The sequence below is a fragment of the Gouania willdenowi genome, chromosome 22, assembly GCF_900634775.1.
Source record: "Gouania willdenowi chromosome 22, fGouWil2.1, whole genome shotgun sequence".
NCBI lineage: Eukaryota > Metazoa > Chordata > Actinopteri > Blenniiformes > Gobiesocidae > Gouania > Gouania willdenowi.
In genome coordinates, this window is record NC_041065.1 from 4427974 (window position 1) to 4444986 (window position 17013).

Sequence of the window (17013 nt, forward strand, 5' to 3'; positions counted from 1 at the left end):
GTATTTTTGTATCTTTCTGTTGTGTTTTTGTGCATTTTTTGTATAATTATTGTTTTTTGTTGCCATTGTAGTGTGATTCTGGAGTCATTTTGTGTATTTTTTGGTGTAGATTTGTGCATTTATGTTTTCATTGTATGTGTTTTTTGTATAAATCTTTAGTTTGTGTATTTTGAGTCATTTTCATATTTTTGTTGTCGTTTGGTGTATTTCTCTGGAATATATGTTTTTTGGAGTCATGTTTTTGTGCATTTTTGTTGTCGTTTTGTGTACTTTTTGTATAAATATTGTTTCGTTTTTTTTTTTGTTTTACATCATTATGTGTATTTTTGTATCTTTCAGTTGAGTTTTTGTGCATTTTTTGTATAATTATTGTTTTTTGTTGCCATTTTAGTGGGATTCTGGAGTCATTTTGTGTTTTTTTAGATACTGACATTAATGTTGATCATGTGACCCTCAGATCACACACAGTTACAGTTTTGTGGCTCCGCCCCTTGTGATAAAAGATGTTCATGTCAGCAATACATGTCTAAAGGTCATCTACCTCATTGGTTCCCAATGTTTTTGGTCCTGTGTACCCTCTTTGCATTTTTGTCAAATTATGTGTACCCCCTCTTCATAACATACAGTAAGTACCCTGTCCATAATGTCATGTGCTTTTCATTTGTGTCTCAATCTACAAATTCAAAACAATGAGTGTAATTTAAAGTCGAATTTATTTTAAATAAAAATAAAAAATATACCATGCATCTTTTATGTGATTACTTCAATAATAAGTAAATGGCTTATTAGTGTTTCCTACTGTCAGAAATGTGATAAAATGACCTGTTTCAATAAATTACAAGAAAATATAGTATTTTATTGAGCAATATTACTGTTAGTTTGTGGTGAATTTGTCCAAAAATAGCCTCAAAAGGAACATTTCCTAATTAATTTTAGATTAATTGTTAAATCTTTCTGAGTACCCCGTACAATGTACTCCTGAACCATTGATCACCATGAAGTGCTTTTAAAGTGATAATTATAAAACTAGCATCTGTTCACCCCTCGCCCATAATCAAGGCGCACGTCAGCCAAAAGCTTTGACTTTAGTTTGGTATAAATGTGAAGGATGGAATTTTCAGTATTATCCCAAAATATCCTCCAAACACAAAGGAATGGTTGAGATTGTGAAGATTTGAATGAAAACACACACTTCCATTCCAAACAAATGTCATTGTTTAGTCTCTCCCAGCCTACCTCCAAATGCAGGCCGCATGGTGAAATCATGATCATCTACTTTCAGAAGCTGTTCTGTCTTCACTTTACGAGACTTTGTGAAATCTGGGAGCTTCTTTGGTGTCAGGCTGCAGGAGGATAAAATGGAAAGCTTTAGAGGAGCTAAAAGAAAGGCTCCCAAAGTCCAGGAATAAATAATCGATAAAACAGGAAGTTAGGAATTGAAATAACCCCAATGAAAAACATGTATATATTCATCAATATGGACATTTCATTATATTAGGTCTCTGTAGTTTTAGTCAAAATATGTTTAGCTAGAACAAAAAAATAATCAATAGCTGAATTTAAAAATATAGAGGAGCTAAAAGTAAAAAAAAATACTAGTGAGATGTTCACTTAGTGATGAATCATGGGAAGCTGATGTTCAATGTGCTTCTGCATCAATTATATAAAACTACTGCAAGTCTTCTTCTATCTATGAGTGATCACTTCAATGAGCTACTTTATGCATGTGTAGACCATCAGCCCAGGGGCCACATGTGGCCCTCTTTCCAATTTAGTGTGGCCCCCAAAGTAAACACACACAATGACAGAGAAATACACAAAAGTAGCAAAAGTACACAAAAGTAGCAAAAGTACACAAAAGTAGCAAAAGTACACAAAATGATTCAAAAAAGACACACAAAGTCTTTGTTGTTACCCGTGTTAATGCTCTGATTGGTCATTATTCAAATGCTGACATGAATGTTGATCATGTGACCCTCAGGTCATGTTTTTGTCATTAATGTGATAACTGTTACCGTCTAATCCCAACAGTGAAGATATGTTTGGTGATATTGGAGTTTACCTGCCGTGCTTCTGTGTGTCCGTCCCAGTCCATCTTCGCATACGCCCGCCGTGCTTACGACATTCCCCGGAAACCAGCAGACAGAGGAGCAGGAGCACAGCTTTGATAGGTGACAGCATGCTGAAGGTCCACAGGTGACTCCCTTCCCCTCCCAGCCCAGCTCGGCCGGCAGCTCATGGTGCTGAGCTGAGGACGGACGGAGCCTGAAGCAGGGCGGCCGGGTGGGAGCGCTGCAGGGGGGTGGGACGTTCATCCATCATAGAGAGAGAGAGAGAGAGAGAGAGAAAACATCTGTGTGATACACACACACACACACACACACACACACACACACACACACACACACACACACACACACACACACACACACACACACACACACACAGACACACACACACACACACACACACACACGCGCACACGCACACGCACACGCACACACACACACACACACACACACACTCAGGATTATGTGGCCTGGAGTGACACAGAGAGGCAGATTATTTCCTCTTGTAAATAAAAACCTCATCATAGGAATCCCTCTCAGCTTTAGGACAGGATGGAGCCATTTAAACACTAATGTTGTACACTAATGTTACACACTAACGTTACACACTAATGTCACACACTAATGTTACACACTAATGTTACACACTAACGTTACACACTAATGTTACACACTAACGTTACACACTAATGTCACACACTAATGTTACATGCTAACGTTACACACTAATGTCACACACTAATGTTACACACTAACGTTACACACTAATGTTACACACTAATGTCACACACTAATGTTACACACTAATGTTACACACTAACGTTACACACTAATGTCACACACTAATGTTACACACTAACATTACACACCAATGATGTGACTAATGTTACACACCAATGATATGACTAATGTTACACACTAATGTTAAACACTAATGTGACACACTAATGTTACACACTAATGTTACACAAAAATGTTACACGCCAATGTCACACACTAATGTTACACACTAACATTACACACCAATGATGTGACTAATGTTACACACCAATGATATGACTAATGTTACACACTAATGTTAAACACTAATGTGACACACTAATGTGACACACTAATGTTACACACTAATGTTACACAAAAATGTTACACGCCAATGTCACACACTAATGTTACACACTAACATTACACACCAATGATGTGACTAATGTTACACACCAATGATATGACTAATGTTACACACTAATGTTAAACACTAATGTTACACACTAATGTTACATGCCAATGTCACACACTAATGTTACACACTAATGTTACACGCCAATGTCACACACTAATGTTACACACTAACATTACACACCAATGATATGACTAATGTTACACACTAATGTTACACACTAATGTTACACACTAACATTACACACCAATGATATGACTAATGTTACACACTAATGTTACACACTAATGTTAAACACTAATGTTACACACTAATGTTACACACTAATGTTACACACTAACATTACACACCAATGATATGACTAATGTTACACACTAATGTTACACACTAATGTTAAACACTAATGTTACACACTAATGTTACACACTAATGTTACATGCCAATGTCACACACTAATGTTACACACTAACATTACACACCAATGATGTGACTAATGTTACACACTAATGTTAAACACTAATGTTACACACTAATGTTACACACTAATGTTACATGCCAATGTCACACACTAATGTTACACACTAATGTTACACGCCAATGTCACACACTAATGTTACACACTAACATTACACACCAATGATATGACTAATGTTACACACTAATGTTACACACCAATGATATGACTAATGTTACACACTAATGTTACACACCAATGTCACACACTAATGTTACACACCAATGATATGACTAATGTTACACACTAATGTTACACACCAATGATACCACTGATGTTACACACCAATGTTACACACTAATGTTACACACTAATGTCACACACCAATGATACGACTAATGTTACACACCAATGTTACACACTACCATTACACACTAATGTTACACACTAATGTTACATGCCAATGTCACACACTAATGTTACACACTAACATTACACACCAATGATGTGACTAATGTTACACACCAATGATATGACTAATGTTACACACCAATGTTACACACTACCATTACACACTAATGTTACACACAAATGTTACACACAAATGTTTCACACCAATGATACAACTAATGTTACACACCAATGTTACACACTATCGTTACACACTAATGCTACACACTAAAGTTACACACTAATGCTACACACTAAAGTTACACACTAATGTTACACACCAATGTTACACACTAATGTTACACACTAATGTCACACACCAATGATACGACTAATGTTACACACCAATGTTACACACTACCATTACACACTAATGTTACACACAAATGTTACACACAAATGTTACACACAAATGTTTCACACCAATGATACAACTAATGTTACACACCAATGTTACACACTATCGTTACACACTAATGCTACACACTAAAGTTACACACTAATGCTACACACTAAAGTTACACACTAATGTTACACACCAATGTTACACACTAATGATACGACTAATGTTACACACTACCGTTACACAGTAATGTTACACACTAAAGTTACACACTGTTACACACTAACATTACACTAATGTTACACACTAATGTTACACACTAACGTTACACACTAATGTTACACAGTAATGTTACACACTAACATTACACGCTAATGTTACACAGTAATGTTACACACCCATGTTACACACTAAAGTTACACACTGTTACACACCCATGTTACACACTAACATTACACTAATGTTACACACTAACGTTACACACTAATGTTACACACTAACGTTACACACTAACGTTACACACTAATGTTATACACTAACATTACACACTAATGTTATACACTATAATTACACACTAATGTTACACTCTAATGTTACACACCAATGATATGCACTAATGTTACAAACCAGCGATACACACTAATGTTACACACTAGCGATACACACTACTGTCATACACTAATGTTACACATTAACATTACACACTATTGCTACACATTAATGTTACATAACTCATGTTCTTCCTGGATCTTTTAATTAAACAGCTTTGAGGAAATAAGACAAAAGTAATTCTATTTCTCAGGTGGTTTATTCTAATGAATAATAAAATTTAGCAGAAGGAATCATGGTGCAACCATCTGAGCCTGTAGGAAGACTCTACAAACTGACCAGGCAGTACAGCTTAAAGAACCCTAAACCCAGAATGAAGTTGACGATTGGCTGGCTGACTTGCTCAGAAGACAGGCCGTTTCCAAAAAACGTTTTCTCGTGAAAATGCAAAAGTTTTGTTGCGTTTCGGCGCTACATTAATACGGCAACGGCGTTTGGTGCTTGAAAATGGAACTTTAAAATAAAACGGCTCAAAAGTAGAAGTTTTTGAAAATGCTTCCATCTCGGTCTCCGTGTAAACAACAAAACAAAACTTTTGCTTTAATAACTCAGCTTTATTTATTAGCACAATTTCTGCATACAACTGCAAACATGATGAGCAACTTCATGTGATGCTACAGACGCTATGTAGCGGTTTAATACTGGAGCGCACACAGCTCAGAGACCTGCTCTATACATATGTGATACACACAGCAACACGATGAGTCAAGTACAAGTCATTTATGCATTTCATAATTTATTCATGTACCAGAAGACAGCCTCCATTCACCTCCTCAGCAAACATTTGTGCGTCATCTCGCGCTTATTGAAACACATCACCTTCACCGCGCAACATCCGACCCGAGTCCAACCAGAGTCTGTGTTAAAAAAATAGAAATTAAGCCAGACCCTAGGTTTGGGCAATAAGCTCTAAATATGAGTGCAGCTCTGTGATTATCATCAGAATCTGGTGAAGGCATGAAATACATCTCTGCTGATCCAAGTGATGGTGAAGTAAATCAACAGAAGTTCTGTATAATTACAAAAAAGTGCACACAAACACTGTTCGGCGGAAGTGTCTGGTTCATTGCAAAATCAGACCTCCATCTATTGGCCTGGCATGAACACTACATCATTTTTGATGCTCCCCATGGTCTCATGTTAAGGCAAGGCAAGTCAAATTTATTTGTATAGCGCATTTCATACTCAAGGCAACTCAATGTGCTTTACATGTGTAGCCCAGTAGGAAAAACAGTTTTTTTTGTTAGTAAATAGTAGAGGATGTTCACTGATTAATGAAGGTTATTTGTTTTTATTTAACTTTGTACATTTGAACACAGATTTGTATTTTTCTGATAGTTTAGAAGTAATGGTTATTTTTGTGTGTAATCTAAACCATTTGTATAATTCAAAGAATATGTTTGTTTGGGTTTGAAAAAAAAAAAAAAGTATGTGTGGTGACCAGAGGAGGAGCTGTGAGCAAGAGAGAGACGGCCACGCTGGGGGTGGAGAGAAGAAGAAAGGAAAACGGGAGAGAGAAGGAGATGACAGCGCAGATAGAGTAAAGACATAAAAAAGAAAAGGAACTCTGTTTACAGTTCCATTTTGGGAGAATACCAACCACACATAAGAGTTAGTGTGATCGTCAGCCCGACGCAGTCGAATGAATGGACTCTGTGTGTGAGTTGGAGGAAGTGTTACGTCAGACCGACGCACGGACATCAGCCGTTAGCATTTAGCATTGCTTGTCCAGCAAAGTAAATACGTGCTACGGCGTCATTCAGCCATCTACCTGACCTGCTCGGGACACGAGCGGAGAAACCAGTCAGGGCTGTGTGAAGAGGACTGCGGCTGTCGGAGAGCGGAGAGGAGCGTGAACGTTGGAGGAGCTACCACCACGAGGAGCTAACACCACGAGGAGCGCTGGAATCTGGAACCCACCACGGAGATCAGTCATCTTCCATCAGCGGGAAAGAGAGGAGATCGCCCGAAATACAGGCCTGAACTCATTTTATTTTATTTTATATGCCGGCTTTTTGGGGTTTTCTTTCATTTTATTTTATTACAGTGGGCCCACATACTGTTCTTTGTTTTCATTGGAAAAATAGTGAATGTGTTTTATGATTGGTTGATTCAGAAGGACTAAAACAAAACGTTTCATATAAAGAACTATTACTCCTTACTTCTGGTAGTTATTATTGGTGGTTAGTTGAATGTGTTTTCCTTGTGTTAGGTTATAGTAGGTTATTGGTAGTTGTATATGGTAATTTAGAAATCAATATCCTTTATTAAAGAGTCCCAGGGCCTTGCTCGACATAATTAGAGGGAGCAAGCGTGCTACACATGATAAAACATTCAATTGTTTAAAATCAATAAGAACATTTAAAATCATCAGTAAAATCAATTAAAATCATCAGTAAAATCAATTAAAATCATCAGTAAAATCAATTAAAATCATCAGTAAAATCATCATAACATCAACAACATGACTAAAAATCTCTCTCTCAATCATATGCAGTAGAGAAAAAAAGTGCCTTTAACTTTGATTTAAAAATGTTCACATGTGATGCTGACTTCAGCTCTGCTGGCAGTTTGTTCCACTTCTTTGCAGCATAACAACTAAAAGCAGCATCACCATGGTTACTGTGAGCTCTGGGCTCCACTATCTGACCTGTGTCCATAGATCTGAGAGACCTGCTGGGTTCATACCTGACTAACATGTCACTGATGTATTCTGGACCAAACCTATTCACAGATTTATACACCAGCAGCAGAACTTTAAAGAGCAGCAGAACTTTAAAGAGATCATTACCGTGCGAGTGCGGAACTTTTTTAAAACAAAAACGGAAACAGAAACAAAATGTTGTCGTGTAAACGGCTTCAGCGTGCCATGTGGCTTATCATGTAAGACAGTGTGGCTGTTTGTTCAAGATGTAGCCACAGACAGTAACCCCTGTTAAGACAGAGCAACACAATGTAACCAAGGAATTTCACTCTAAAGCCTAATTTAAGGTTCAGCGTAAAATCCCCCGCCATAGACGCACGTAGACGCACATAGACGCACGTAGACGCAGACCCCCTCCCCCGAAACCTTACGTGCGCCTCCCAAAAATCCTGACTACCCGTCAAGTCGACGCCTTGGCGTGTAGTCTGCTTGGGCTGTGATTGGTCAGCTCTAAACCTCAGCCCCGGTCTCTGTCTTTTCCAGTCACACCGCCATGTTTCAACTTTTTGCGTAGCGATACGAGAGTTGTTGCTACAGTGGATTGAGTCACAGAGAGAACCGAAGCGGACTAAAAGTGCCCAAGTTTTATTATTTCCTTTCATGGTTGCAGCATGTGAAACACGAAGTTAATCACAGACAAAAGGTGTGTGTTTACTGTTATTATCATGACTACTGCCTCGTATGTGTACCTACAGTGTGTGTTTGTTTCATTAACAGTAAACAATGGCCAATGCTGTGGAGGCTGCCAGAGGAGCAGACATGACGTTATGTTTTAAGCTAGTTTTACAGCGCTGTCCCGCTCTAGCTCCCCGCTTCCCTTAACCATGGACCCGGTTACGTCGCTGCTCTCTCTCCGCTTTACGGCGGGGTCGGGGTCCCATCACCCTCGGCGTGACTGTTGACCGGAGCAATTGACAGTCAGCTCGAAACACTTTTATACTTTGTTTACAAGTTTCCTATGTTTATATTGAAAAATAAAGTACACATTGTTGTTTTAAAGTTCTGTTTCCTCCCTCCCTTGTTATTCCATATTTTGTAAAAAATCAGCTCAAAACGGACGAGTTTGATTTTTCTTGCCAGGTGACATCACATAGCGGAAACTCCTTCTCCTGACAATCCTGGCTCCTCCTACCCTATATAAGAATGTGAACTCCTCCCTCTCAAACAACCTCACAGCTAAAACAAACACTATGGTTTAATGTAGAATATACTTAAGACTTTATTGTCATATGTAAAGCTACAGACAAACTGTGTTCTCTGCATTTAACCCCTCCCTGAGGAGCAGTGGGCAGCAATGGAGTAGCGCCCAGGGAGCAGTTCCATTTTTAGTATCAGTTATACCACCTCGTTTTGTCTTTGAGATCATCTGATGTGTTTGTGATCCAATGTGACGCAGCGGTTGGACAAAACAATGGACCATAACCTTGAATGAACTATTCCTGTATTCAGTAGTGGAGAGGATGACAAAAAAGTGACGTAGGAGCTCTGGTGAGTGTTTGAAGCAGCTTAAACAGCTGATTGAGTTAACTGCTGCTGCCGGGCACACACACCCTGAAACAGTGTTTGCCTAACTCACAATCACAATAGCCGCTTACATAGCTATGTGTTTTACTGTAATGTGCAGTTGTTTTGTTAAAAACAATAAGAAGAGTGTGTGGATAGCAAAATAAATCTGCTAGTGATCAGCTGTTGTGTGGAGTCAGCGTCTACAGACACGCCTACTCATGAATATGTATAAGTAGGCCCCAAAACAGCTTGTTTTTATAGCTGAACGAAAAAGTTTAATGGCGTCTTGGCTTTCCCTCATGACGCAACTGCTTATGCTATTCACAAAGAGAGCTACGCAAGATCCGAGGCTGCCAATCATCATTATATATGACGTCAAATCCCGTTTTTCAACCTCAAATAACTTATTCAAAACAAACTTCACAGAAAAATGAGCACTTGAACACAATGTAGGGTGACAATAACTAATGATTACAGCAGAGTTTAGGTTTGGAAAACAATTATGTGACGAGTATTTTAACTTTACAGTTTGACCAAAATCCCATTCGCTATCATTGAGGAGGCGGGGTTTATGATCTATACTGCAGCCAGTCAGCAAGGGAGCTCTAAAAAAGCTTCACTTTCTCGGGAGGATGTCCCGTTCATCTTTTTTACAGTCTATAGTTTAAACAGTGAGGGAATGAAGCCCACCTGAGTGACACACAGGAGGGATCCTCAGCTCTCCCACTGCACACACACACAGACGGTAAACACAGAAGCACAGCCATTCACCCACTAACAAACACTGAAGGTTTACCATGGCTGACCAATCAAACCCACCGAGGGTAGAACCCAGACATCTGAGTGAGTGGAACAGGAATAGTGCTGTGTCAATGTGAAACAATGTCCAGTTGAGCTCTGATGCTGTGATGCTGTGGTGATGGTGGGAGTGGAGCAGAGACGGATTATGGGTGAACATCAAAGTGTCTTATGTAACACATGCAGCCACCAGCAGCTGTTACATCATCCACTATCCACTCTGAGTCTGAGAGAAGACACACTGCACATGTTCACACACACACACACACACACACACACACACACACACACACACACACACACACACACACACACACACACACACACACACACACACACACACACACACACACACACACACAGAAAGAACAGCTGATAACATGGAAAGTGTATGTGACAGCTTGGAGCTGCTCATATAGGGCTTTATTCTCCTATGCACGTAAAGCCTGGTCTATGGTTCTGCATCAGGACCTACGCCGTCGATGTGACGCAGAGGTTGGCCAACTGTACTTCTGCGTCAAGGGAATGCATCGCTATGCTATGCATTAAAATGTCTTTGTTTTTCTTCCGGTCACAGAAAACAATGTTTTATGTTTATTAAGCATCTTAAAATGGAATTTATTCATGGATTATTACTGACCTACCTAACCACTGGTGCGTCCAAATAGTCCCTCCTATCTCCTTTCTGATCCACTTTTCCTTAACCCCGTGGATGACGTCACAGGGTTAAGGAAAGGGGTTAGGAGAGAAGTTAGGAAAAGGCCATCACGTTTGTTTTGACAATCAGACGCTTCCGCTAGGTGACGTAATATCCGACGGCGGTGAAGATTAATGACATCTGCAGTGGTGAAAATTGACTAAAAATGCATTTATTACATTTTCTGCTGATATAATCTAAAAAATCACAAGGTTTGAATGTAAATCAAAGGAAAAGAGGCTCCCAGGCTGTGAGGAACAAAGGTGAAACCAAAAGAACGTCACATTGAGAATGGTTGATCTCACTCACCTTCCACTCTGAAATATGAATTATGTTGAATAAAATATAATGTGGCTAAAAAATGTCTCTGATCCCTTTTTTCTTGTTTGACAGTGCTCTGATTTTTGTCAATTATAATCTGATAATATGTCTTACATATCATAAAATATGGGTTATAGATTATTTGAAGTTTTTCAAGGCATATTATTGCATAGGTAACTTACAGTCCCCTCCAAAAGTATTGGAACGGCAAGGTCAGTTCCTTTGTTGTTGTTGTATACTGAAGACATTTGAGTTTCAGATCAAAACATGAATATGAGACAAAAGTTCAGAATTCCAGCTTTTATTTCATGGTATTTACATCTAGATGTGTTAAACAACTCAGGACGGAGCACCTTTTGTTTGAACCCACCCACTTTTCAAGTGAGCAAAAGTAAATGGTAAATGGACTTGATTTTATATAGAGCTTTATCACCACACTGAAACAGTCTCAAAGCACTTTACATATCAGCTCATTCACCCAATCACTCTCACATTCACACACCAGTGGGACAGGACTGCCATGCAAGGCGCTAGTCGACCACTGGGAGCAACTTAGGGTTCAGTGTCTTGCCCAAGGACACTTCGACACATAGTCAGGTACTGGGATCGAACCCCCAACCTCTCGAACAGAAGACGACCCAATACCACCTGAGCCACGGTCGGCCGTTGCGTATTGGAACAAAACTTATTAAATTAACCTAAAGGTCCTATATCATGCTATATTAAGACCTTCCAAAATCACCTATAGCCACATATGGGTAAGATTTTACATTTTGCAAAATAAAATACAAATTTATTCAGAAATATGACTTATTTTCCTTCAACCTGGAAGTTGATACGCACGGTTTCTCGGAGCGCAGCCTCTCCCCGTGTGAGTGCCTCCCATTTCATGACGTAGCCCTAGAGCCCCGGCATTATGAGCAAAAGGCACGCCCACATAACTTTGTAAACAGTTCCAGAGATGAATATGGCTAACATTTCGCGAGACAGTTATTTTACTTACGGCTGTGGCCTCTCCATCAGTACTCACTGACAGGGAGAGCTCCTCGCTCTGCCGCTGCTTGATCTGGTCTCACAGTGTTCCCCGTTTTTCCTGGATCCTCAGTTCCCCTCTTGTCCAGTGGCGATCTCCAGCCATAGCGCACAGCACACACACAGGCTGACGAGGCAGGGTCTGCTCGCCCAGCTGCTGCGTGTAGTGTGTGTTCTCTGCGTCTGTGGTGCCCAGCTGGATTTGTGCGCTCTGTGGTTCTCCTCACACGCTGCCTTCCCATTTTGACTGGATTACACTTTTGCAGTCGAACACGCATTTTCAGTTTCCAGACGTTATCGTTTGGTACAAAAACAAAGTCTGTTTATTTTCCTTTTGCAGACTGGATAAGAAAGGACAATGACCATCCAAAGAGATGTTCTTCGGCCGCTGGCATGCCTCTAGCACCAGAGAGAATGGGCGTGCATGTTCATTGTGGAGGGGCGGTACCAGCAGCAGGCACTTCCTGGAGGGGATGGTTCAGAATGCTCGTGACATCACTAGCATTTGCAACGCTCGTTTTTCAGTAGAGGGCAGAGAAGCAGCTCAGAGAGCAGGATTATTGAGAATTCCTCAGAGATGCAGGAAGGAAACCCTACTTTGGGGGTGTTTTTGATAATGCTGTAACAAGATTAAAAGCTCAAAAGAAGTTGATTTGCATGATATATGACCTTTAAAGGGGACATATCATGCTAAATCCACTTTTTTGGCCCTTAAATGCATTTTGTTGTATATTTAGAGTGCTTAGAAGTACAGAAAAAAATCAAATTAGTCTCTTCAGGTGCTCCGTAGATATCTTTATATTCTGTTTTGCTCATTTTTTTCAATCTGTTTCGATTTTTCTATTCTCTATTACGTTTTTTGAACTATTACATCACAGTATTTGCAGCTGAACTGCCAAATTAAGACATCAACTCCAGGTCCAACACTTCGAGCAATCCGCCATTTTTATTTCTCGCTTTTATTTTGTAGTCCAAGCTCCAGGATGCCGAAGTTACGCGAGGATAAGTCAAAATGTTTGGTTGTTGGATGTAGTAACCCACACGCTTCATTACACCGTCTCCCAGCATCAGAACCTTTTCAAAGTGCCTGGTTGAGTTTTATTTTTCACGGAAATGTACCACATCTGTGGGTAAGGTCATTTTTGTGTGCGTGAAGCACTTCAAGGATGACAGCTTCATCAACCTCCACCAGTATAAAGAAGGATTTGCCGAAAGACTTTGTCTGATTGAGGGTTCAATTCCTTCTATCTTTGGAGATGATGAACAGAGCACTTCGGTAAGCTGTAAATAATGCTAAAAAGTGTGATGATAAGACGTCCCTGTCATTGTTTTGTTAGCATTAGCAGTTGCACAGTCTTCATATGTTAGCGCTGTGTGCTCGTTTTAGATCCTTGATGATATGGCCTACGTGATTCAATTTAAGTCTAAAGTTTTCATTAGTCATTTAATTTTGCCGTTTTTGTCTTTGAAAAGACTGTATTAAAAATGCCTTTTGTGACGTTAGCTTGGCGCTGGCGTTAGCTCGGTGCTTGTGTTAGCTCACTTGTTAGGGTTCTGCAGGTTCATCATCTTCATTTTCATCTCGCTCCGCTGGGTCCGACTCTGGCTCGAACATGTAAGGCTGGATGGACAAGTCTTCTGTTGTTGACATTTTGTAAATAACCTCTGAATAAAAAGTTTATGCGCCGCTACATAGCCGTATCTCTTCTATCAAACTACAAAAATGGCCGAGCAGGGTGGAGTTGAACCGAGTGTCACCTGAAGAGGGGGCGGGGTATGGAGTGTCTCATTTGCATTTAAAGAGACCGCACCAAAACGAGTTGATCTCAGAAGCACATCAGAAAAGGGGTAGAAAAGGGGTGGAGCTATAATAATGAGGAATTCAGACCCAAGCATTGCAGTTCCGCTTTATATCGACCACAACTGTACGATTTACATGTAAAAAGGAAGGATTTAAAACCATTATATGTCCCCTTTAAAGTGAATAACATTTAATATTTGGTGGCATAACCCTTACTTGCAATAACTGCATCAAGCCTGTGACCCATTGACTTCAACAGACTGTTGCATTCTTCATTTGAAATGCTTTTCCAGGCCTTTACTGCAGCCTCTTTCACTTCTTGTTTGTTTCAGGGGGTTTCTCCCTTCAGTCTGCTCTTCAGGAGCTATAATGCTCTATTAGGTTAAGGTTCGGTGATTGACTCGGCCAGTCTAAGACCTTTCACTTTTCCCCCCTGATGAAGTCCTTTGTTGTGTTGGCAGTGTGGGTCATTGCCTTATTGCATTACAAGCTTTTCCTGATTAGTTTAGATGCATTTTTCTGTAAATTTCCAGACAAAATGGTTTTGTAGACTTCAGAATTCATTCTGCTGCTACCATCATGAGTTACATCATCAATAAAGACTAGGGATGTAACAATTCACTCAACTCCCGATACGATTCGATTCACATTACTGGGTTCACGACACAATTCTCTCATGATTTATTTTACAAAATGGGACTTATTTTTCATTGTCAAAAGAATCCCTTGATAAACTATTCAAAACAATTTAACTAAAAATAAATCTTGAATGAAATAAATAAAGGAATAATACAAATGAAGAAGGAACCTATTAATTTAAATTCTGTTTCTATAGTAAACAATGCAAAACTGCATAATAGTTCTTTTTCTTTTTAAAAGTGCAACTGAAAATGTATTTTGTGCCTTAACAATTGGACTTTAAAAAAAAAAAAAGTCATTGCACTGATTTACGTCAGATATTTGTTTGGACCAGCAGAGGGCGCTGGTAACCTAGTGGTCGGTTGGCATGCAGATATCTTGCAGTGAAGAAGAGATGCTATGCTAGCAGACAGAGCTAATAGAAAAATGTGACTTTTACAGATATTCACGTGATATTACAGATATTCTTGCGGTGCTAAAGGGGTAACGAATCATTTATGAACATGTTTAAGAGTAGAAGACGCCCAGAAAGAACGTAGTAGCAGATTCTGCCCCTCGCGTGCACTGCTGGACAGGAAAAGGAATACATTTTTAGCGTAAAAAAGTACTGCAATTCAATTTTCAGAATGTCGATGTCAATCGTGATACCTATGAATCGATTTTTAACTGCCTTACGATTAATCGTTACATCCCTAATAAAGACTAGTGAGCCCGTTCCAGATGCAGCCATGCAAGCCCAAGCCATGACATTACCTCCACCATGCTTCACAGATGAGCTTGTGTGTTTTGGATCATAAGCAGATTCTTTCTTGCTGCATGCTTCGGCCTTTCCATCACTTTGGTAGAGGTTCATCTTGGTCTCATGAGTCCATAAAACTTTGTTCCAAAACATTTGTGGCTCATCTTTGTACTTGTTTGCAAAATCCAATCTGGCCTTCTGATTCTATTTGCTGATGAGTGGTTTGCATCTTGTGGCATGGCCTCTATGTTTCTTCTCTTCAAGTCTTCTTCAAACAGTGGATTGTGAACCCTTCACCCCTGCCCTGTGAAGGTTGGCAGTGATGTCACTGTTGTTTTTGGGTGTTTCTTCACAGCTCTTACAGTGTTTCTGTCATCAACTGCTGTTGATAACCTTGCTCAGTACACCAGTAGTTTATTTCCTTTTCAGGATATTCCAAATTGTTGTATTGGCTATGCCCACTGTTTGTGCAATATCTCTGATCGATTTTCCCTCTTTTCTCAGCTTCAAAATGGTTTGCTTTTCTCCCATAGACAGCTCTCTGGTCTTCATGTTTATTTAACAGCAAATGCAGTTTTCACAGGTGAAACTCAAATCCAAAAACAAGAACTATTTAATGTTAAAAGGCAACAGCTGAGCAACTAGAAACATCCATCAGTCACATGTTCCAATACTTTTTCTCACTTGAAAAGTGGGTGGGTTCAAACAAAAGTTGCTCTGTCCTGAGTTCCTCTGTCCCTAAATGTAAATACCATGAAATAAAAGCTGGAATTCTGAACTTTTGTCTCATATTCATGTTTTGATCTGAAACCCAGATGTCTTCAGTATACAACAACAAAAACAAAGGAATTGACCTTGCCGTTCTAATCCTTTTGGAGGGGACGGTACATGATCTCCGTCCCTTGTTGGTCATCATGAGTTTCGGATGTGTGTGTCCCTTTCAATGTTGTCGCCGCAAGGAATTGTGGGTCAGCATTAACTCATTATCCCGTTTCCTTTGGTAAAGGATGCATCAGTGGTTCCTAGGCTAAATGAGGTTATAAATGAATCATTGAGCGTCCTTTCCTTAGCTTAAAGAAAATTTGAACGTTCTTTATCATGACCACCACTTAAACACTTCTGGAGGTGAATCAACAGTGGATAGGAAAGGAGATAGGAGGGACTATTAATGAGTATTGTTGGACACAAACATGAAAACAACAGTTTCAAAATGTGCACTTTATTTTTCAATATAAACATATGCAACATGCAAACAAGGTATAAAAGTGTATGGATTGTTATATTGTCCAAAACAACCGTAACAGTGGAGGCAAATAACGAGGAAAACAGGCTCCAGGACTGGATGCCTCAGTTTTGTCTTTTTATTTTCCATTTGCACCACCAGCACAGTGCACTCCAATCCCCACTCAACTCTACTCTCCACTGAACAGAATGAAGGTCCTTATATACAGGTGCATCCCTAATTAACCCGCACCAAGCATGGAGCTGAAATTTCATTTCAATATTAAAAGTACATCAGAAATATTCACACAAATAATTCTCAACAGAAACCCATCACAAACAATAACCCTGTATTAATATTATTAACCTTATTCACACCCCTAAATGATTAAAATGCATATTTACATAATTGACAACCACAAAGCTCCCCTGTTCCCACTCTACACTTGGTCTCCT

At 39.5% G+C, this 17013-nt stretch overlaps 1 protein-coding gene across 1 annotated transcript in view; it reads right to left on the reverse strand.

Annotated features, from left to right (window-relative positions):
* The window catches only part of gabrr2a (gamma-aminobutyric acid type A receptor subunit rho2a), a 28333-nt gene extending 27007 nt beyond the window's left edge, over window positions 1-1326 (reverse strand). The window contains exon 1 of the mRNA XM_028437826.1: window positions 1237-1326. Within this exon, the coding sequence (XP_028293627.1) occupies window positions 1237-1255 (19 nt within the window). The 5' untranslated portion in view covers window positions 1256-1326. The remainder of the gene's footprint in view (window positions 1-1236) is intronic.
* Between the last annotated feature and the right edge of the window lie 15687 nt (window positions 1327-17013).